We start from the raw sequence: 24,283 nt of genomic DNA on the forward strand, positions 1-24,283 counted from the left end.
AAACGTCAGTTAAGATTTTGTTTATTTTAATTTTGTTCTGAGATGCCCCAATAGGAATGAAATGTTTTTCCTGTACAAAACCTAGCAAATCCTTTGAGTGCGAATGATCGTGTGTTTGGGACATCATGTACATTTTGGCTTGCTGGCTTTTAATGCAGAGCTGGAAACATTATACAGATCTATGTTTGGGGAGGTGTTGATTGGATATGCTATTTTTAAATGGCTTGCTTTACCTGTTGCCTAACATTATTCAAAAGTGATATTGGTCTCATGAAGTACATCCAGTCTGCTTTACACTTACATTGACCAGTCATTCTCTTCAATGAACGACTGAAGAAAGAAAATACAAAGCATTGCTATCTATGTTCATAGACAGCTGAACTTCTAAATAGGCCCTTAACAGTAACACTTAATTATGTTTCTCGTATGTGTAAATGTTTCCATCTTGAAAAGAAATAGCATCTTTACACATAAACACCCTTGGATCCATTCTGATTCCTTGTCATAGTAGTTTGGATACTATAGTGTTCAAATTATATAAATGTAACATTCCCTTGATTTGTGCTCTGAGCACACATAATGTCAAACATGTTGACAGTTATAACAGCACTCTTTGGTGCCAAGAGTATTGACCTTGAGTGTTGCAGTGCTCACATGAATATATGTCTGACTTGACACTGTCAATAACCTTTAGCTATGGTGTTAAGTATTGGAAACCTACATTCACAGGAATGAGGTCAGTTCTCAGGCATGAAACAGCACTTTTGCATAGTATCTTACTTTTTAATTCTCTTGGTGTCTGTTACCTTACTAAGCGTTTAGTCAGAGGTTCTGCTTACATGCCGTTTTTTGCATTTCAAGATACTCTCCTGTTGGTATTGCAAACCGTCCTTTGTGGGTTATACTTATGAAAAGTGTCCGTAAAGGCTGAAGATTGAAGTTGCACTCTTCTAAATAATTCTGGGTATAGCAACTTGCATTTTGTCAGTGGTTCATCTCAATCAATTAATCAATCAGCCATTAGTATAGCGCACTACTCACCCGTGAGCGTCTGAAGACGCTGAGGGGGTTGGGGGGTAGCAGCTACTGCTCGAACAGCCAGGTCTTGAGGTGTCTCATGAAGGTCAGCAGGTTCCATGTCTTGGCGGCGAGGTAGGAGAAGGATCTGCCACCGGTGGTGGTTCTGTGTATGCGTGGGACGGTGGCGAGGTCGGCGGAGCGAAGCTGGCGATTTGGGGTGTAGAAGATGAGACGCTTGTTGAGGTATGCTGGTCTGGCGTTGTGGAGTGCTTTGTGAGTGTGGGTGAGGAGCTTGAAGGTGATCCTCTTGTTGACGGGGAGCCAGTGCAGGTCTTTCAGGTGGGAAGTGATGTGGGAGTGGCGGGGGATGCCGAGGACGACGCGTGCGGGGCGTTCTGTATATGTTGCAGTCTTTTCTGGAGTTTGGCTGTGGTTCCAGCGTAGAGGGCGTTGCCGTAATCTGGTCTGCTGCTGACGTGGGTGACCGTCTTTTTGTTCCGGTGGGGATCCATCTGTAGATCTTGCAAAGCATGCGTAGGGTGTTGAAGCAGGAGGAGGAGAAAGCGTTGACTTGTTGGGTCATTGAGAGTGATGAGTCCAGGATGAATCCCAGGTTGCGTGCGTGGTCGGTGGGTGTCGGTGCGACTCCCAGCATGGCCGGCCACCAGGAATCGTCCCAGGCGGAGGGGGATGAGCCGAGGAGGAGGACCTCCATCTTGCCCGAGTTCAGTTTCAGGTGACTGTTCTCCATCCAGTCGGCGACGGCCTTCAGTCCTTCGTGGAGGTTCGTTTTGGCAGTGGCGGGGTCCATGTGAGTAAGAGGATCAGCTGTGTGTCGTCGGCATAAAAGACGATATTGAGGTTGTGCGAGCGGACGATGTTGGCGAGTGGAGCCATGTAGACCTTGAAAAGGGTAGGGCTGAGGGATGATCCTTGGGGCACGCTGCAGATGATCTTGGTGGCTTCCGAGCGGAATGGGGGAGGCGGACCCTCTGGGTTCTGTCAGTGAGGAAGGAGGTGATCTTGCCCAGGGCCTTGTTGCTGATTCCTGCGTCGTGGAAGCGTGTGTGGAGGGTGTGGTGGCGGACTGTGTCGAAGGCGGCCGAGAGGTCCAGGAGGATGAGGGACGCAGTTTCGCCGTCGTCTAGCATGGTCCTGATGTCATCGGTGGCAGCGATGAGGGCAGTTTCGGTGCTATGCTTGCTGTGGAATCCTAATTGGGACGGGTCCAGGATGATGTTCTCCTCGAGGAAGTGGGACAGTTGCTTGTTGACGATCTTTTTGATGACTTTCGCCGGGAACGGGAGCAGGGAGATGGGCCGGAGGTTCTTAAGGTCTTTTGGGTCCGCTGTGGGTTTCTTGAGTAGTGCGTTGACCCTGCGCGTGTTTCCAGCTTTCCGGGAATGTGGCGGTCTTGAAGGAGCTGTTGATGATCTTCCGGAGTTGGAGAGCGATGATGCGTTTGGCTTTGTTGAAGATGTCGTGAGGGCAAGGGTCGGATGGTGAGCCGCAGTGGATGGTGTTCACGGTCTTGATGGTATCGTCGTCGTTGACGTGGGTCCAGGAGACTAGGAGATTGGTGAGGCTGGGGGGTAGAGAATCAGTGGTGTTAGCGGGTGTTGGTAGGGTTTGGGTGTTGAAGCTGTCATGGATGTCTGCGATCTTGCGGTGAAAGAAGGAGGCTAGTGAGTCGCAGAGGTCTTGCGATGGTGGGATGTCTGCGCTGGAACTGGAGTTGGAGAGTTCCTTCACGACATTGAAGAGCTCTTTGCTGTTGTGTGCATTGTTGTTGATACGTTCCTGGAAGGAGGCCGTTTTTGTGGCTCGAATGAGTTGGTGGTGCTTGCGGCTGGTGTCCTTGAGGGCAGCGTGGTTGTCCGGTGTCTGCTCATGGTGCCACTTCTCGAGTTTTTGGCAATTCCGCTTGGACTCCTGGAGGTCGGTGGTGAACCAGCCGGTCTTTCTGTCTGTACGTCGGTTTGAGGGTTTGTTAATCGGGGCGAGGATGTTGGCGCAGTCGTCCATCCATTGCCTGAGGTTGTGGGCGGATGTGTTGGTGGTGTCGGTAGGTGGGTTGTGGGTGAGGGTGGTGATGAGCTGGTCTTCGGTGATCCTGTTTCAGCTACGGTTGGGGATTCATTGCGGGTGGTGCTGCGTGGTGGGTTTCTCGAAGGTGAAGTGGATGCAGTGGTTGTCGGTCTAGTGGAGTTCGGCGGTGTGGCTGAAGGTGATGTGTTTGCTGGCGGAGAGTATGGGATCTAGCGTGTGTGGTGTGGGTGGGGACCGCAATGAGCTGTTTGAGTCAGAGGTTGGCGAAGTTGTCGAGCAGTGCGATGGAGTTGCTGTCGTCGGTTTTCTCGAGGTGGAAATTCAGGTCTCCGAGGAGGATGTGGTCTGTGGATGCAAGGGCTTGCGTGCTGACGATGTCGGAGATGGCGTCGATGAACTGTAGCCGGGTCCCCGGGGATCTGTAGGCGATTGTTCCTCTGAGGGTGGTGTTGGGTTCGATGTGGATCTGGAAGTGGAGATGTTCGGTGGTGCTGGAGGTGTCTGCTGTGCTGGTCGAGATTCTGAGGGTATTCCTGTAGACGATGGCAATTCCTCCTCCAGCTCTGTTGTTGCGGTCCCTCCTGGTGATCTTGTAGCCATCTGGGATGGCAGTGGCAATGTTGGGTTCCGAGGAGGAGTTCAGCCAGGTCTCTGTTAGGAAGGCGACGTCTGGGGAGGCTGAGTTGAGTAGGTCCCAGAGTTCGATGGCGTGCTTGTGGACGGAGGGGTGTTGAGTAGAAAGCATCTGAGGTGGTTGCGTCCTGCTTTGACGGGTGGGGCGGGGCATGCTGGTGTTCGGCGGCTGGAGAAGCTGCAGTGTCAGCAGGAGAAGGGTCCGTGGGTGAGTATCAGGCTGGCCTGGAAGCAGTTTGATGATCGTTTGGTGTTGAGTCCATAGAGGAAGTCTGTGTCGTAGCATCGTCGGTTGTCGTGGCTATTGCGGGGACTAGGAGGTCTGCAGCTGGGCGCGGTCCAGGCGCGGATGGGCGCAGATGGGCTTGCCTTAGGTACCCCTTCGGCGTGCCAGCGGTCGCCATTTAAGTAGGGGATGGGCGAGCGTCTGGGAGGCGGGAGCGGGGCGGGTTATGGCAGGAAAAGAAGCGCACTAGCGGCGAATATGGACTACGGGGGGAGCGGGAAAGCAAGCCCAGAAGGGCAGTAGGCAGGCAAGTCAAGAAGCAAGTGAGCGAGCCAAGAAATATATCGAAAATGCCAGGAATAAAATAAGGCAAGAGAATTAAAATAAAATGTGAGTGCGGGAAATTAAAATAAAAATGCGAGCAGGGAGAGGTCTTGAACCCTGCCTGTATGGGACTGCAGGGCAGAGAGGGTACGAGCGGAGCTGCGGGGGGAGAGCTGATCACTGACCGAGGGTCTCCCCTCTTCAACAGCCCTTGATGGATTAATTGGTTTTTGATTGTTCTCCCTCATCTTAAATTGAAGCCCAGAAATGTTTAAGACCCAGTTACCCCTGTGGTGTGGCTCTCTTCTATTACAATTCTGCATACACAAATATTCAATATATTCTAGAGGAATCCTTGAGCTGACAGACTTACTGTGACTTCTTATCTGCGTACCAGTCATTATCACACCACAGGGTTAGGCTATCCTCGCCTTCTGAACACAGTGGAACTAGTATGTTGTATCAAGAGTGTCTTCATTTGAGTAGGTCTGGACACTAGATTATTCAAGGTACTACCACTGCCAGAATGAGGCAAATTAGTTTATCGACCAGCTAATTAATATCATTGCATAGATAAAAAGAAACAACATACAGTAAATGTCTTTACTAAATGTAACAGTTGTACAGAGGCTTAAAAGACATGGGTAGTTGGTTAAGCCTATTAACTCCAAAAATTATTTACAGTTAAGCTTTTGATACACAGGCTAGTCGCAAGACTCAAACAAGTAAATCACAGCAAAGGAGAAGAATAATTCTAAAATCTCTCTATAATAGTAAATAATCCGAATTATCATATGTTAATGACCATTACTATTACATTCTACTCTTTCAACTGTTTGCTAATGGCTGAAAAGTTATTTACTTCCTTTGAGAGGTCAGAGTATCACAATTAAAACAGTACTTAACATTCCAATCTGAAACCTAGTCTACAAAAAGCCCAAATAAGCAAAGAAAGGCTACGTGTAAGCTTTGCTAAATGATAGCTTGTAGTCCACAGATCCGATAACCAAAGTCCCATTACCAGAAAGAATCACTAAGTCCATCCCGGAGTTTCCTGCTTCTAAAACACAGGTGCCACTTCAGTGTCCCGGTTTCTGAAATATATGTCCCTCACTGCTTCGTGAACTGTAAATTCTTTCATTGACCAGGATATCATTGAGAATGTGATCTTCTGTTAACTAAAAAAATATGATAGTATAATGACAAACATTTTCATGGCTTGAAAATATAGATAAAGATATCTTCTAGTAGTAATCGATTTTTTAACATATCAGTCCTGTCCTTCCATCCAGAACACACTACCCCATCAATCACTCATTTAGAAATTAGCCCCAATGTTTTGCATACAACTGGAAAAATTAAACAAATCATAATATATTTAATATGAAAGCATTTAACATTATGAAGAGAGATAGATCATACCTTGTTAGTATGTTTGAAGAATTTTCACCAGCTTTCTGAAAAATTATTCAAACAATTTTTTGAGGAAGCAAGACTTAAGACTACCTGAGAGACATTTGTCCTCAGAAGATACTGAAGCAAGGGCGTAAACCACTGATTCATACTTCACAATGTATTATACATTGTGAATGCTTTTGTGACATCTGTAGTAGGTCTTGCAAGGTTGAATCCACGGTGAAGTCACATACTATAAAAGGCCACACTAGGCTGTACCAGATACTCTTAGCAGACCAGGTCCCTTTTCAGCTCATCGTGTGGCCTGTCTAATTCGCACATTAGAAGCAATTTAAAATAAGCTGATCACAACTCCACATTTGCATCTCACCACCTACTAAGGTAGGAATAAAATAAAAAGCCCACAATTCATCGCTCTAACATTGTTCCAGCAAACACTTGCTAGTTCCCAGTAACTCTAACATATTCCTAGGTAACCATATAAAGACTCAAGCACCAATAAAATCATGTTAGTTCAAACCTAAGAAGTGGACCGCATACTGCTCCAAAGACGTGTCTGACAACAAGTGCATCATTGGCTAATATGAAAAAATGGAAGAAAAGCAGAACCCTGATGAAAATTCAACTGCAACCTGGCTTGCTACCACATCATTTTTCATACTATTTACCTTTGTGCCCACAGGGTACAACAATCAGTATGCCCACAGAAAGGGTTAGGCCTTTCTGTCACTCACAGGTCCTCCAGGCTCCGCCCCATAGGCAAACAAGTGACACTCAGGACCATGAAGGGTCTCACACGCCACTTCCTACTCTCTGCCACCAGGGTGCTCTTCAGTTCTCTGACCTTCTCACTATCCCATCTATCTAAAATACCTATACTACCCTGCTCAGACTTCGACCTCCCTGACAACCCAAAGCACAAATATATTTAGACACGCCTTTCTCAACATAGAAATACTCAGCAAGGTACAGCATGTCACCAAACCAATTCATGGTGAAGGCCGTAGACCTCTTCCTGTCAAGACTACCAAGCATTCAGTGCAAACATTCCCAACTCTTGGTGTTGACTGGCCATCTTCCCACCCCCAAAACCCGTTTTTCCATCCACCCAATACATAAAAGGCAGCTAAATAACAATAAATGTAAATATTCTTCAGGCACTTCTTCATCAACAACCTACAGCTGAAACCCATCAGCCAACACCACCCCCCAAGCATCTGTCATGAGTTTCCTTTACAACAACTTGAAAATATTGCTGGCCAATCCTGTAAACATCCTTCCTCCAATGAAAACGTTCAAGCTCAAAAGTAACAAACAGCACCCTGGTAATCCAAGAACCCATCTAACAAGTAGTGCAACGTTTGTAGGCATGAAAGGGAAGATAGGTCGATGCCCTGACGACCTTGCCCCACTCAATTGCCTTTGCACGACATGCAGACAACTCATATCAGCAGAAGCAAAATACTGCATCAATACTATCATTGAAGACTCCAACAGAAGCCGACCGTTCTTCAAGACAGTCAACCATTATAGCAACCATCTGTTAGACCCACAAATGTCACATGTAACAGACAAGTGCAATTTTATCAATGTCTTCTTCACAAAAAATACATTTAACCAACAGCACATTGACAGCACCTGGCGTGCTCCATTCACGTCACCACTCAACATCCCATAAAGGCTGCCTTTTAACCTCTTTCTTTGAATCAAGACCCCTTTTAAACTATTGTTTTCATGGATACTTCTAATCACAACTCTCACACACCCTTTGGATTCTCCCCAGGCACCAGACAGGATTTGGTACTTTTCATTTGAATAACTCCTATGCACTTATAGGTGACTCCATCTGGCTCTGCGGTAAATTCAGAGCACCCCTGAAAGGGAAGACATGGAGCCCTATATATGGCAATCCCCTGCATCCTGATTTCACTTCTGTTTTTCCCATGTCCGTCAATGCAGATCTGGAGCCCTGCTCCCAACTTGTTCCTGCGTTTCAATGATTTCATAATTGGTTTTCTTAGATGGTGTGCTAAGGATGATGCAGTTGCCAAAAACCCCTGGCTTTGAAACGTGGATCAACTACAGGAAGCATATCTCAGTCACGGATTCACATGAAGTTTGGCAAATGTCTAAGGACAACTCCAGGTCCTGCGAAAAATGTTTTCTGATGCACCTGAAAGCCTTTAGCAAATGTTAAGTAAAATTGTACTTTGCTGAAGACAGTACTCCCACTTCGTCCCGCCCGGTCCTGTTCCACGTCACCATCCTCGGGTAAGTGGAATAGAAAATAGAGAGACTAGTTTTGCCATGAACGCAAGAGGTTCATGCTGAACTTGTCGCAATCTTTTAACTCTTCGTCAAGGAGAAGTTGCACAGTTGGCACGCAAATGCACTGTTTCCGCCCCCTTCATCCTACTCGGAACCCATTCCAAGGCTGATCACTTTATGCCCAGAACTCCACAGGCTGCTGTCGATCCCACTGCTTCCTACTGAGGAGATTACTTCTTTTCTATTTGTAGCCTGCAAATCTGCATAAAGCCTTCAGCTACCTACTATAGATATACAGACAAAGGCAAATTTACAGAATGACATTTTGGAGTCTTGTCTTGCTCCTTGAGAGACCTTGCTGTCCTTTAACGAGGCTTTGGCAGAAGCGTTAATGGCGACCTGGTCTAAACCATGTTTGGTTCCCCTCTTAGGCCTTCCAGTGTCTAGCCATCATAGGCCTACCCATTGAGACCCAGCTTTTCTGAGCAAGCTCCCGAGAGCTTGCCCTCTACCCACAAAATATATCCCAGAGCATTGCATATTGCGCTGCCAGAAATGGAATCTAAGCCTACTGACTCATTCAGGAAAGAGTCTTCTTCCCTCTAGTTTGGCTCTGAGGTTCCTGAATGCCATCTGCCTGCTAGAACACTATACATATGCCCTTTGGTATATGGCTAGTGAGCTCTTGTTGGCCATCGCTGACAAAGGTAGGAAGGAATTCCTTCTCTCAGACCATCCAAGATGAACACCATCCAGCTTAGTGTGCCTTGAGGGCCGGCATGGACATGACAGACTTTGGGGGTTGCACCATGGGCAAGAGTGTAGTGATCAGGCTTAATGCCTGGTTGAGAACCACAGGATCGCTTATGGATTTGCTGTTTGACGGCTCAAAGCTCTTTGGATAAAAGGCAGGCTCTGCCTTAGAGCACTTCAAAGACAATCTTGCTATACCTTGCTCTGGGGGTTTGTCACCATCAATTCCATTAGCAATACTAGAAATTTAGAGGATACTCTGAGTTTTGCCTGTTCCCAGTGGCAGCCCTTGTACACCATACAACAAGCAGCCATTTCACGGCTCCACAGGATGATTTGGTAGCTAAGACAGTGACCACCACCAAAAATGGCAGTCATGACTTGCTGTGACTGCTGCCAAGCCTCTTTGATTCCCACTTTCATGGTCATGCACAGGTAATAAGAGGCCGAATACATTTTTTCCTGACTACCATGCAATTATATCAGAGCTGTGGGTGCTGCAGGTTATTCAGCATGGTTACATCCTCCCCTTTACTGCTGGTCCCCTTTATGACCCACCTGTGTTTTTACAGAATTCATCAGGCTATGCTTCTAGAAGTTCAATCTCTACTGGGGAAGGGGCCATACAGAGGATTTTGTAGATTAAGAGCAGTGGGTTTTACTGCCTATACTTTTTGGTGCCCAAAAAGCCAGACTCAAGCCTACTCGATACCATCCACTTCTGAACACCTCATTTGGAAGGACAAGTTCAAGATGTTGACTTTAACCCAGGCTTTTTTCTCTTGGATCCTGGGTGCTGGACAGTGTCCTGTACTTTCAAGAACACATACAAGTCCTGCAGGTATACAGGTGCTTCCTTCTGTTTGTACTGTGATCGCAACACTGTTCCAGTGAAAATTATGGTTATGTGGTGATAGTTCAAGGGTAAAGACAGCTGTGTGTACCACACACGACCTCAAAAAGAATCTGATCTCTAAATGTAAACCAATGTACTATGAACATCAGGTGTAATGAGACCCCTTGGGTAAGGGCCTTTGGCAAGTCTTGTGCCATAGTTCTGGATTAACTACCATTGACGGATCAATTACTTATGAAGACCAAGAAAGATCGAGTTCAAGTAATTGAGTCGTGCCGACACAAAGGTATTAAGAATCAGTACCTGGGCAGGAAATGAAAAGAGATATAGAATATGCTTTAATGAGTGACATTGGAAGAAAAGGGCCTTAACAGCAGATACATCAATTTGTTTTACCCACATTCTTAACTCTTTTCTTCTGGATAGGCTTTGGGCTCAGAGGTGCAGTGATGGAGGAGTTGTCCCTGTGGTTGAGCAGTCCTCTAGACTAGGTGAATAATAGGGACCTTGCACCAGAGGCGCCACGTCAACCTATTTGAGCTTCGTTCCACCTGTTTGACTCTGAAGGCCTTACTCTCCTCCTTGAAAGATAAACTGGTACAGGATTGCTCTGTGCATGAAAACGTGCCTCGCTCTGGCCAAAAGGGAGCCCCTTGAATGCCTCCAGGCTAATTCTACCAAAGCCTAGGCCACCAGTATGGGGCTGGCTAGGGGTGATTTAGTGTTAAACATCGTCCAGGCTGCTGCATGAGAACAAGTTTACACCTTCACCGGCCATTACTGCCTTTGGCAGGGAGAGCCATTTAATGTGCTGGTCCTTGTCTAAGTCCACTCCGCAGGACCCCCTTTTTGGAGGTAGTGCCTTGGTATCGAGTCAAAAGATAAGGAACCCATAGTTAGAAATACCCATCACGAGTGGCTTTCCTTTGGTAATGCTCTTTCTGGTGGATTCATCGCTGCCCTCTAACTTTACTTTCAATGGCATGTACCTTTAGTGTTCAGAAAGGGTCCAAAGTTAGATGTTACACATCGTCACATTAGCAATTTGTCATGTGGTCTGCGCCTGAGGTTGCTGAAGTAAAACTGACCCCAGCAGGGGCAGATGCCCGCAGCAGCTTGGTGTAAAATCAGGGTCAGGGTCCTCACTTCTACCCCCAGCCCCAGCACACACCCACCATGCTCCTAGCATTCTCCCAGCCTCACTGGCTGACAGTAGCAAGGGAGACGGAGACAGGACCGCTTCACTTGACACATTAAAAGATACCCTGCCGATAGAAAAGATACCTGTGTTAATAGACCTCGAGCTCAGGGATGCTGTATAGAGGAACAGCCTTCTCATGTTTCAAAGCGAAAGTGCAGATTTCGGTATGGGCCAATAAGCTTTCTAGGCTAGATGACTTTAAAGGTGCTTGATTACTACTTAGCCTTTGTTATAAAAAAAAAGCAATAAATCGTTGCAAAATTCACTATTGTTCCACATTAGCAACCTCCTTACTACAACATTGCTACTCCGTTTGATCATAATAGTCTATTTAGATTCAGGTAATGCACTGAAATCAATACAAAAAAATGGAATAAATTCAGCTCTTTATACTTGTTCCAAAAAACAGAACGCCAAACTAGTAGTTAGTACTAAATTTTTGGAAATATGATAGTACTATTTGTTGTCTGCTCCCATCATATCAAAATGTTATGATTATGTCAGGAATATTAAGTCATTTTTTTACTTTAGAGTTTAACACTTCCCTTTTCTGCTTGTCTTTGCAGGTGTACATTGCTCCAGAGGCTAAAATCTTCGACACCAACGAAGATGGAGAGAGCTCAGCAGCCATGTTGAATAACATGCGTATCTATGGCTCCATCTTCCTAGTGGTAATGGCTCTTGTGGTTTTTGTTGGAGTCAAGTATGTCAACAAGTTTGCCTCCTTGTTCCTGGCTTGCGTGATTGTGTCCATCCTTGCCATTTATGCTGGAGCAATAAAGTCTGCATTTGCACCACCTAACTTTCCGTACGTATACAAGTCATAAAACAATGTATATAAAATGTACAAAATAGGCACTGGAATAGGATCAGTGATTTCTGTGACATAGTCCTGGGCAACGATGTAACCTATTTTCCATTGAAGAGGGGTGCAAGGATTCAGTTTAATATTTCTTGTTCACTGTTAATTTAATGTTATGTTAATTGCAGTACAGATACATGAATCCAGACCAGGATATCCAGTCCCAGTTTGTCGCACTATGAACCAATAAGGATTTCATTGTCGTTCTTCTTGTACAAAAGGAGTTAATCTCCGTTTCACGGGACACATGATTCATATCTGTGATTTCGCTGCCTATCCTCATCATGCATGTGATTGATGTCATTTGCTGGTGCGAAATACTTTATATTTAGATCACTTCAGCCCATGACTTACAAAGGTAGTCTCCAACTCTGCGCTTTGTTCATCAGGTCACCTGGATCTTTGCCACCGTTTCAGAATGGAGCATAAGTCACCAGAATCTCATTAAACTCAACTTATGATATTTAGTCAAAAATGAGTTTTAATATAGTTCCAAAACATTTATTGGTCTTTAAGAGTTTAGTATTTTGTTTTTGGTATCTTTATTCAAATTAGAAATTTGATCAATCTGTTTACAGAAATATCAAGAAATAATAATGCTTAAAGACAAGCAAGAACATTACAGCGTGTTCTGTAAAGACAATACTAAGTCCCTATTCTACCCTACCAGAACACATAAAGAGTCCTTGCAGAAAAGAGTGGGTTTTAAAGGAGCATTGAAATAGCATCGGATTGTAGTTGAACTCCTCGTGAAGAGTAGTCCTGGAAACTCGTCTGAATTTACTCTCTCAAAACAGCATCAGCAAACAGTCGCAGTAGCAACTGCTGGAAGTTAAGCTGGGAAAGTAGGCACCTCAGTAGCTGTAACCATTTAAGAATTAAAAATCCCTGTCTGCAGGACCTTATAGCAAATAGGGGAAAAGGCTAAAGAAAAAATGACTGTCACAGAGAAAATAGCCTGGGCCAGTTTGGACAGCATAAAAGCCGTCAGAGCGAGCTCAAGAGGCCGGTGTAAGAACACTCTCTCCCATCTAACTAGAAACACATATATTAAATACAAAGACACGTATCTATCCACACCAGTGTTAGGTCATCTCGAACCGTGGAAAAGGATCATCCGATGGTCTGCCGCTTTCTTCATTCCCACGGTAAACGCACAAAGTCAGCAAGATACTATCTACAGGTCGTCTACTTAGTTGCTAACATTAATGTGCGTTAAATTCACTCTGAGGTCCCACGAGAACCCTACAGTCTAAATTACTATCTATTCAGAACTCCACTGTGTGACAATGAACTATTCTAGAGCAGAAACATTCTAGTTGTAACTTTTACAGAATTAAGTCATGAGCTTCACAGTTTCCTGCATACACCAGTGTTTTAATATACTGTTTAGAATTCATTATTGTGAATATGTAGCAACTAAAATCTAACTAAATACGATGAGAACATGTAGCTTAGACAAAAAAGCATTACATTTTTAAAGTCAGCACATTCTACAAAGATGCCATGTCAAACGAGAACTATTTGTTTATTACAGCACTGTTCAGCATCTTCTAAAGGCATCTATTTAAGGAGAAAGTTAAAAAAGAAGGCAAGGCAGAAGTAGAGAAATAAATTAGCCTAGTCTGGCTTGACAATATAATTACAATAGAAATGGATGCTTACTATGAAAAAAAAACATGCTACACGTTAATTTGCATGTTTAAGAAAAGGCACGTTTTCGATTATTTCATTCTTTGGGCATTCTTGTGTTAATATATTGCACAATTTAGGATACTTATTTTAAGCTACATTTTCCTGCTCTTTCAATCTCTTTGATTTCACTGTCTTTATGACGTGTGAATAAATGTCCATTTAAGTGGGTGCAGAATCAAATCTGTTATTTCATTGTTTAAATCACTGTGTGTGATCTAATGCCAATTTTGGGGAAGCTAGTACATAAATCTGTAGTTTTACTATCAGTCTTACTTAGCCATTGTGAGCTAATTTGTTAGTCTTGGGTGAGACAAATATCCCTAATTCCCATTTCTCTTTGAGCTGCTTTCTTCTGTTTCCAACATAAATTCTGCATAAATCTCTTCTCCCCAATTAAATATCTTGATTCTTAGTCCCTTTTTCTGCCTACTGTTGGCTGTCTGATATCAATCTTTCACTTCCGCCTACTGTTCTCAATTTGTAATGTATTGTCTGCTTTCTCCTAGTGTATGCCTGCTTGGAAACCGTACACTCTCCCAGCGTCACATAGATGTCTGTGCCAAGACTGAGGAAAAGGATAATATCACTGTGCCCACTCAACTCTGGAACCTATTTTGCCCCTCCAAAAACCAGCTAAACGCTAGCTGTGATGAATACTTTGTTCATAACAATGTCACAGTCATTGAGGGCATTCCTGGAATGGCAAGTGGTATATTTACAGGTAAGAGCAACTCTGCCCTGGCTTCCAGCCTGCACTGTGTCTTTCTGTACAGTCTTGTCTTTCTCAGTTGTTTGCTGCTTAGTTAGGTCCTTCATTCTTTATCCGACCTCTCTAGAGAACCTGTGGAGCTTTTATCTTCAGAAAGGTGATATCATCGAGAAGCCCTCTGCCAAATCTGTGGATGCTATGGGCGCTACGAACCAAGACTATGTTCTTGCAGACGTCGCTACCTCCTTCACTCTTTTAGTTGGAATCTTCTTTCCGTCTGTGACAGGTATGTGCTGCTTGGATTTCAGGACAAGCTTATAGTTAGTGGTGCTTATTTGGAGACCTGAAAAGACTGCTGTGATCGGCTTTGCTTTTATCATTTCATATTATCACTCATAGAATGTTTGATTTTGTCAGGAGAACCATGGTACAATGTTTAATTTGTCTTCATAGCATGTCCATGACTACTCAGACATCCCCAAATAGTTGAATAATTGTGATGAAATTTACTGAATTTGTGAAAGATTTTGGGCTGTGAAAACAGAAAAGTAAAAACATGCTGTGTATAAGGCATAAAAGAGTGTTCGAGGCATGTGGGCTGCTGAATTCATATCTGTGCATAGATCGCCGCATAGTGTTGGGTCCGGATGATTGTCCTGGAAGAGTCTTCGAAGTATCACGAGATAGGTGGCTCCTCCCCCCCTGGACTACAGTGCGCATGGGCATCCTCTCCATCCTCAGATTGTTTTTTTCCGCCATTGGGTTCGGATGTGCTTATCTTAGCTCAAGTTAGGAAAACTATATTTAAGGCCAAAAGCCTTTAGATATCGTCGGTATTGTTTGCGTTCGGTATCGATAAATTATTATACTCGTTCTCGGACTTATTCACCCTTCTCGGACCGAGTTTCGGTCTGACCATCGATCAACGTTCGAAGATGGAATCGAGGACTCCCTTCAAGAGATGTCCTCTATGTCACGCAAAATATCCACACGTTGATGTCCATCCGGTGTGTAACTAATGTTTATCACCGGATCATGATGAGTCCAGGTGTATGGCCTGCGCCCGGTTCCGGTCGAAGAAGACCCTTCGGAATAGACAGGCGGCTAGATTGGAGGCCAAAAAATCGGCGCCTAACCCGGTTAACATATTCAGCACCGAGGATGAAGAAGTCGAGAGCGTTGAAGAGATAGACTCGAGCCATGCTTCGGCGCATGAATCCCAATATGACGACGATGATGAGGAGATCTTCGAGGACGAAGACGTCGTCGACGATGTAGGAGACAACGATGAGGCCCTTGGGGCCGAGGAAGATAGCTCAGGCGAGGAGCTAGGCCAATCCGTCGATGCGGAGGCCGAGGGAGATAGTCTTGATAAGGCTCAGGTCGAGGGATCGCCTGCGGGCCTTACCCAAGATCGGTCGGATCGTTCTACAGCCCCGCCTTAAGGCCCGGCTTCGAACATTTCAAAAGAGCCAGAAATATCCAAAATGACTGGAGTCGATTCCGTGAAATCGAAACCAAAACCAGCACCGGTCAAATCGAAACCGAAAGTGCAACTGGTTCAGGTCGGACCGAAGGCATCGAAGCCCTCCAATCCGTCGACACCGAAGGACGTCGGAGCCGACCAAAGAAAGAAGGACTTTGGTACCGAGAAACCAAAAAAGGACTTTGGCACCGAGAAACAGAAGACGCAACGGCCTATAGCACCGAAGGTTGGGGCACCAACGACCAAGGTCAAGGTGGTCGATCCGACTACAACAACACCGAAGAGTGCTGAGACTGCCAAAATACTGGATCAACAAGGCGTCGATCCCAAACTTCGGATCGAACACCCGAAGACTGGAAAGAAACCGGAGACCGCGTCGAGGCCTGTCTCCAAAGAGCCTGTCGGTTCCAAAGCACCGTCTGCCTTCACGTTGCAACAGGTGTCGGAGTCCCTAAAGCGCATCAGGGAACGGGCCACTCTCGAACCGAAAGCGGGTCCCGAACCGCACAAGGTCGCCAAGGCTCACTCGGCGCCGGCACCGATCAAGTTTGGATTGCCACCACCGGGGGCACCGAAGATGTTCGAACTTAGGAAGAGTATCGAACAACCAAGAACAGTGTCCACGGAAAGAACCGATGTCGAAGACTCACAGGACCAGTTTATCGACGCCGACACTGGTAGGCTGTTGTTCCGCAAGCGGAGAATTGTTCCAGAAAAGGCTTTGGACTCATACAAAATTCCACTAAAAAGGAAAATGGTGTCAGGTTCGACACCAGTGCTTGTAGAACCTTACCACACCTATGATCAGGAACCACCATCCTTTTCCCCCACACACTCTGAGGCGGATGCAGGAGAGGGCTATACTGAGGATGATACCACTTATCCTGTGGATAATGACCCTGATGAACAACAGCAAGACCAGGATCAAGCATGGGGAGACCCTAATGACCCAGGAGACCCACAAAATGCTCCTGACACTCATCCTTATAATATAAAACCATCTCCCACTGAAGATACTGCTGCTTTTAACACCCTCATTGAAAGAGCGGCTGCCAATCACGGAGTGGAACTTCATACTGACTCTGTGGAGGAGGATTTCTTGGTGGACACGTTCTCCACATCAGAAAGAACGGACAAGACTCTACCAATGTTAAAAGGGGTTATTAAACATGCTAAGGACATCTTTAAGGAGACAACAAGAGCACGGGTATTGAACCCGAGAATAGAGAAAAAATACGTACATTAAGGGTCAATTGCCGTTGGACTCCATGGTAGTTTCTAATGCTCGCAAGAGAGCTAACTCGCAGACTACAGGTGATGCTCCTCCTCCAGACAAGGAGTCCAAAGTGCTAGAAACATCAGGAAAGAGGATAGCAGCACAAGCACAAGCAGCAAACATCTGGCGCATTGCCAACACTCAGGCACTCCTGGCCCGATACGACAGGTCACACTACGATACCCTAGAAACACTGCTAGAACACCTACCAGATGAATACAAAGATGGAGCGGAGCTCCTCATCAGAGAGGGACAACCCATTACAAATGCGTCCATCAAATGCGCACTAGATGCAGCTGACACTGCAGCAAGGGCAATCAACACTAGTGTGATGTTGAGGAGGCACGCATGGCTGAGAATATCAGGTTTCAAACCTGAGATTCAAAATAATATCTTGAATCAACCAGTCAACCCAGACTTTTTATTTGGCCCCGAGGTTGACGCTACACTGGAAAAGATTAAAAAGGACACTGAAACTGCGAAATCTATGGGGGCTCTACAGTCGCAGCAGTTTCGGAGTGGCTCCTTTCGTCGCCCCGGGAATAGAGGAGCAGCTAGAGGTCAGGGGTCCCAGCAGCAGTACAGTAAAGGAGGTACCCAGAGTACCTATAATAAGAACAATAGGGGTGGATTTCGTGGATCCAGCACCAAAGGCAGAGTACGAGGACACAACAACACCAGGTCCTCCGCCAATAACAAACAGTGACGTCTTGTCACTGCCCCCCGCCCACATAACACCGGTCGGGGGGAGACTCCAACAGTTCCTGCCAGTCTGGAGATCCATCACCACAGACAGGTGGGTCACAGAAATTGTCCAGTACGGTTATTGTCTGGAATTAACATCCAATCCACCCAACATACCACCAAGACACCGTCCTATGTCCGCAGAGCACTTGGCATTATTGCAGCAAGAAGTACTAAGTATGCTGCAGAAAGAAGCCATAGAGCTCGTGCCTGTAGAACAGCGAGGGTCAGGGGTGTACTCTCTGTACTTCTAAATCCCAAAAAAGGACGGGTCTCTCAGACCTATACTGGACCTGAGACCTCTCAACCAATACATTCTGTCAGAGCATTTTCATATGCTCACCCTCCAGCAGGTTCTGCCGTTACTCAGTCAGGGAGACTTCCTAGCAACACTGGATTTAAAGGATGCGTATTTCCACATACCCATACACCCATCACACAGAAAATATCTCAGGTTCACTCTTCAGGATCAGCATTATCAGTTCAAAGTCCTCCCTTTCGGAGTAACAACGGTGCCCAGAGTCTTTACCAAGTGCCTAGCGACAGTGGGTGCACACTTAAGGAGACAGCACATGCACGTCTTCCCTTACCTGGACGACTGGCTTGTTCAGGCAAAGTCAGCCAGGCAGTGTGCCAGCCACATATCCCACACCATTCACCTTCTTCACAGTCTGGGATTCTCACTGAATTATCCAAAGTCACATCTTCAACCCGCCCACGTACGGCAATAACTGGGCGCGACCATAGACACTCTGGCAGCCAAAGCTCAGCCAAATTTACCGAGGATCAACAGCATGCAACTGCTGATCAAAAAGTTCAGACCTCAACACTCCCTTCCAGCGCGAGTGTTCATGCAGTTGATAGGCATGATGGCCTCCTGCATCTTCATAGTCCGGCACGCGAGACTACATATGCGCCCGCTTCAGGAGTGCCTGGCACGTCAATGGAATCAGACTCAAGGACAGTTGAAAGACCTAGTGTTGGTGAGCGGTCGGGCATACAACTCTCTGCATTGGTGGAATCCACAAAACCTTTGCAAGGGCCGACCGTTCCAAGAGCCTGTTCCACAAATAATACTGACGGCGGACGCGTCTCTCCACGGATGGGGAGCTCATGTACTCAATTACACAGTGCAGGGACTATGAACGATACAGCAACAAAAGATGCACATCAACCTTCTGGAACTGATGGCAATCTTCCTGGCAATTAAGGCTTTCAAAGTACACTTGTGCAACAAAGTCGTGTTGATCCGGACGGACAACATGACTGCCATGTACTACATACAGAAGCAGGGAGGAACACACTCTCCACAGTTGTCTCATCTGGCTCAGAGCATGTGGAGGTGGGCCATTCAGAGGAACATGTTCCTCATGGCAGAACACCTCCCGGGCAAGGACAACCAAATAGCGGATCTGCTCAGCAGACACAGCCACCAAATGCACGAGTGGGAGCTACATCCATCAGTACTCCAACCGTACTTCCAGCAGTGGGGTCATCCAGAGATAGACCTATTCGCCACAAGGGAAAACGCAAAATGCCAAAGCTTTGCCGCCAGGTTCCCGCATCCACAGTCGCAGGGCAATGCGATATGGATGAACTGGTCAGGCAGATTTGCGTACGCTTTTCCCCCAGTGCCATTAATACCGCTAGTGGCACGCAAACTAAGGCAACACTCAATGACACTCATCCTGGTTGCTCCAATGTGGGGACGCCAGCCATGGTACACCACGTTACTAGAACTTTCCGTGGTGCCGCCTCAAAGACTGCGGCTAACACCCAAACTTTTAACACAGAACCATGGCGAAATTCAGCACCCAGATCCGCAACAGCTGAACCTGGCGATCTGGCTCCTGAAGTCTTAGAGTTTGGCTACCTGAACCTGCCTCCAGAATGTATGAATATCATCAAGGAGGCCAGGAGACCCACGACCAGAGCTTGCTATGCGGCTAAATGGAAAAGATTTGTCATTTACTGTAAAAACAATTACATTAATCCGCTGGATGCATCCATTCAGAACATCATCTGTTACCTGTTACACTTATACCGATGCAATCTGGCATACAGCTCCATCCGTATACAGCTAACCGCCATAGCAGCCTATCTTCAGAACAGGCAGCACCTCTCTTTATTCAGAGTGCCTGCCATCAAAGCCTTCTTAGAGGGACTCAAAAGAGTGATTCCTCCAACACACCCACCGGCACCGGTATGGAACCTGAATGTGGTCCTCACCAGATTGATGGGTCCACCTTTTGAACCTCTACATTCATGTGAGATTCAATTCCTCACCTGGAAAGTAGCTTTCTTAATGGCAATAACTTCGTTGAGAAGAATTAGTGAACTCCAGGCACTAACCATTCAAGAGCCATTCATACAGGTTCACGCAAACAGAGTTGTACTACGTACCAACCCCACATTCATGCCTAAGGTGATATCGCAGTTCCACATGAATCAGACTATTGAACTGCCTGTTTTCTTTCCAAATCCAGAAAATGTCGCAGAGAGAATGCTCCATACACTAGATGTAAAGAGGGCCCTCATGTACTGTATAGACAGAACAAAGGATTTTAGGAAAACAAAACAACTGTCCGTTGCCTTTTCTCCACAACACAAGGGCAACGCCATTTCCAAAGCAGGGATAGCCAGATGGATCGTTAAATGTATTCAAATTTGCTATGAAAAAGCTAAACGCACATTAACGATTCCCCCAAGAGCCCACTCAACACGAAAGTTAGGGGCGTCCATGGCTTTCCTAGGCAACATTCCTGTAGAGGAAATATGTAGAGCAGCCACATGGTCCACTATGCATACATTTACTAAACACTACTGTGTAGATGTACATTCAAAACAGCAGGCAGCTGTAGGACAGGCTGTTCTCAAGACCCTTTTTCAGACTGCTGCAGCTGACACGGGCAGCCGCCGCTAATGGAGAGACTACTATATAATCTATGCACAGATATGAATTCAGCAGCCCACATGCCTCGAACCGAATATGCTACTTACCAGTATGCATCTGTTCTTGGCATGTAGGGCTGCTGACATTCATATCGCCCACCCTCCTCCCCGGCGCCTGTAGCGGCTGCAGCTCTCAGAATTACTGTAAGCATGGTCATCACTTACTGTATCTACTCCATCACTGCCAAAATGGCGAAAAACAATCTGAGGATGGAGAGGATACCCATGCGCACTGTAGTCCAGGGGAGGAGCCACCTATCTCGTGATACTTCGAAGACTCTTCCAGGACAACAATGTGCAATCATCCGGACCCAACACTAGGCGGCGATCTATGAACCGATATGAATGTCAGCAGCCCTACATGCCAAGAACAGATGCATACTGGTAAGTAGCATATTCGATATAGTTTTCTTTGTTCACACCACGTGTGGCTCCACCCCCTCTTTCCATAAATATGATAAGGGGGTGGGATTGTTGTGGCTCAGTGTGCCCGTTTATTAGAGGAAAGGTAGTCTGAAACATGGGTTATGTTTGATAATAAAACAATTGTCAAATGTTAGAAATGCAATACACGAGGTGCTGCTGTTCCCTCTCTGCCTGTGCCCCAGCCTTTCTTCTGATCACCTGAAAAAGGATTTGCCTGTTTCTGCTATTGCCTGTGTCCTAACATTTTGCTTCTACCTCCTAGGCATCATGGCTGGATCCAATCGCTCTGGAGATTTAAAAGATGCTCAGAAATCCATTCCCATTGGCACCATTCTAGCTATTCTTACTACGTCTTTTGTCTGTATCCTTGAAAATTAATAAGGGCCAGAATTTGGGGGCTCAGGGTGCTTCACAATTTCATTATTTACAGACAAGGGTTTCTTTCTGCTGGCGAAATAAGGACATTTCTGTATAATGAAGGCACTCTCTGTTTTCTTTTTAACACTGTATGGGCTCTTTGAGTCTCCAGAAACAGGCAGGAATAGCTGAAAATGAAAACCTGGAAGCCATACACAGGGGCAGTTTCTCTTGGGTCCTTTATATGCTACATGGATTTCTTCCATCTTGTACAAGAGCTCAGACGGCCATTACAAGAAGAATGCCAATGGAAATGAAAGATTCTCTGATTAATAGATGCATCCCCTCTCCAAGCAGGGCACTCCTCCTGCACTAAGAAAAGCAAACAGCACTAAAAATAGGGGCGGCTCTTAATGCTTTACCCTCTCACTGCTTTCTGAGAAAGCATTCCACTGTGCCAGAGTAAAAGGGGACTCTCAAAGAAATCGACGGATTCTGTGATGTCCTCTCCACTCTATATACATGTATGTGGTCTACGGCCCATACAATACAATTGTGGCGGTTCAGTAAGAATTCTTGAAAAGTTATTAGTCTGTGCATCATAGCTTTGTCTAGGATTTACCTGGATCAACATTTTTCAGGGATCCACAAAGAATTAGCTTGCTTACTCATGCAAATCTATGCATATCATTCATTTGCATGCCCCGGCTTGCATATTGTCTGCATAGCCAGCAATCTGCTTGAATACGCTTACTATGGATCTACATGTGCACAGTTATGTATTTGTGGCACATAGAACATTTGTTCTCTCTGGTGAAACTCCCTTCTACACAAAATAGAATATAGGGATGATTACTCCCTTTTTCCACCCTGCAAAAACACTTACTACTGATGTTAAAATGAATGCTTTTATGTGCGTTTCCAAGTGGGAATTTGCCTGCAAAATGTTTGTGCATGCGAAGGCATGTATAGCGTTTTGCATGCCACTTAACACCTTTCCCATTCCGTCCCCAAAACGAGTTCCACCGGGCAGTCCTCCGTATTTGTGGATCGTTCCCATTGTTATCTCCTATTACAGGTACAGATATTTACTGACTCGGGTTCTCTGAATCCGGATTGTGACATCTACGTGTGCAGATTACTTTTTTCCACCTACATTTTGTTGAGGTCGGCAATATTTTACGAATCAGGAGGTTAGAAGGAAATGTTGCTGCTTGCTGTTACAAAATCTTAAACTGAGATTGAGGGGGGAAATTCACATTAAACAAGGAACTGTTTAAACCATGTAGACACTATGAAGAGGTGTTTGGTATGTTAGCCTTTGATATGTTTTCTCATTGCAGCCTTTTCATTTCATTTGTCATCGCTTCCTAGTGCTTAGGGAACACTCGCCATGTGCAGGTTAGGTAGAATATCTAACCTTACTCTCATATTCTCAGTATTTTAGAGTCCGATAGATTATCCTCTCCACTAGGTAGAAAATGTCAGCTGTCCTAGTTTGATAGCAGCAAGGAAAATGTTTTAACACACAAAATGGAAATAAAGGAAAGAAATTGTAAATGGAACATTTCATGTAACTGTGATAGCAAGTGTGGTCTAGTTACTTGTTGGGATGTTTGGCATAATGGAGACGCTGCATCTAGCTCGCCATGGTGGCATTGCAGCAGTTAGCAGTTAGCAAAGAGCATTTAGCTTCTGGCCCCTTTGTGAACAATGACATGAGCTTTCATCGTATATCTTTGAAAGGGGGCTTCGGCCGCATTAGTGCTACTTTCACCGGTAGCATAGGCACCCTCGGGGGTACTCATTGCATCGGATAGTCTGCCGTTTTGGCCATGTAGTATTGGGCCCCCCTACTGCCCCTGTCTATGTCTGCTTGGAGATTTGTCTGCTTTGTATTGTTGCCAACTTCTTTCTGTGGGAGTTTTTCATTTCGAATGGAATCCTTGCCCCAGAATATTTCTGCAGGCAGTAAGGGTCATCTGAAAGGGACTCTGTATTGATGTGATTAGACAGTTTGCAAACCCCCCCCCCCCCCCCCCCCCCCCCCTATTTTTACCTTTGCCCATCCACAACAGGAAGCCTTTAATGCTCTGGAAACGGGGTACAATATTCATGCTCATCTCTTCCAGGACTCATCTCAAATGTCCTCTTGGTGGTCCTGTTCTCTTAGCCGTGCCCAGTTGGGCTACTTACGCCTCCTGTGCCCTGTTTTGAATTACCAACCTGCTGATATTCTCATGGCTCTCTGTGGGCCCTTGCTGTGTAGCCTGTAAGGTGGTCTGTTCATACTTTGATGGCTTTTGTGCTGATGACGTCTTTTTTAATTACCGCTGCTGGAGTATCCTCAGGCTTGTGAAGATAAGGGTATCTGTCACTTTTAAGAACTTTCACAACATCAGTGGAGTTGTTTCTGTGCTCATATTCCTGGACTGGTAGGGCATAGTGGCGCAATGCCTGGCCTTGGTTCTGAAACTAACATCCGGTGAAGTCTAAGATTACCAAACCACAAAAGGGGTCACCTCTCAAGATTAACAAAGGGATAGCACATATAAACCAATATAGTGCACTAACCTTTTGGTGAACTTGCTCCTTTCACGGCTCAGCTCCGTCTGGTAGCTGCCGCTGTGGCGGCTGCTGACACCTGGTCAGGAGTTCGAGGCCCTCCTCTGTGGTAAATAATTTAATTACCGGGACTTAATTTGATACAGAAACATAATAAAATAGCTCAGTAAATAAGAGGCAGAATCCGTGGTATTAGAGGTTCGGAATGGGCTTTATTCCAATGGTCGATTATAATCGGTTGCTCCAGGTTCCATCACCACGAAGGTTCAGGAAGTGAAGTACATACGTTATTGACAATCAATTACTTTTATACAATAAGCATTACAGTGAAGCAAATACAAGAGGCGTAACAATTGATAGTGGGGATAATATATTCATACGTGGCAAAGATAGGCGTAACTGGGTGTGTTTAAAGAACGTCATCAGATGTGATGTCATAAGAGGGTGGTTACATGAAAGAATTTC

At 45.6% G+C, this 24,283-nt stretch overlaps 1 protein-coding gene across 3 annotated transcripts in view; it reads left to right on the top strand.

Annotated features, from left to right (window-relative positions):
- Nucleotides 1-24,283, top strand: part of LOC146869338 (solute carrier family 12 member 6-like) — an 836,907-nt gene that overhangs the window by 324,722 nt on the left and 487,902 nt on the right. For all 3 annotated transcript variants that reach the window (XM_085651026.1, XM_085651041.1, XM_085650987.1), the window contains 4 exons: nt 11,313-11,554; nt 13,810-14,024; nt 14,140-14,298; nt 21,159-21,257. In XM_085651026.1, coding sequence (XP_085507152.1) covers nt 11,313-11,554; nt 13,810-14,024; nt 14,140-14,298; nt 21,159-21,257 — 715 coding nt within the window. The remainder of the gene's footprint in view (nt 1-11,312; nt 11,555-13,809; nt 14,025-14,139; nt 14,299-21,158; nt 21,258-24,283) is intronic.

This window comes from Triturus cristatus, chromosome 1_1, assembly GCF_964204655.1.
Source record: "Triturus cristatus chromosome 1_1, aTriCri1.1, whole genome shotgun sequence".
Lineage (NCBI taxonomy): Eukaryota > Metazoa > Chordata > Amphibia > Caudata > Salamandridae > Triturus > Triturus cristatus.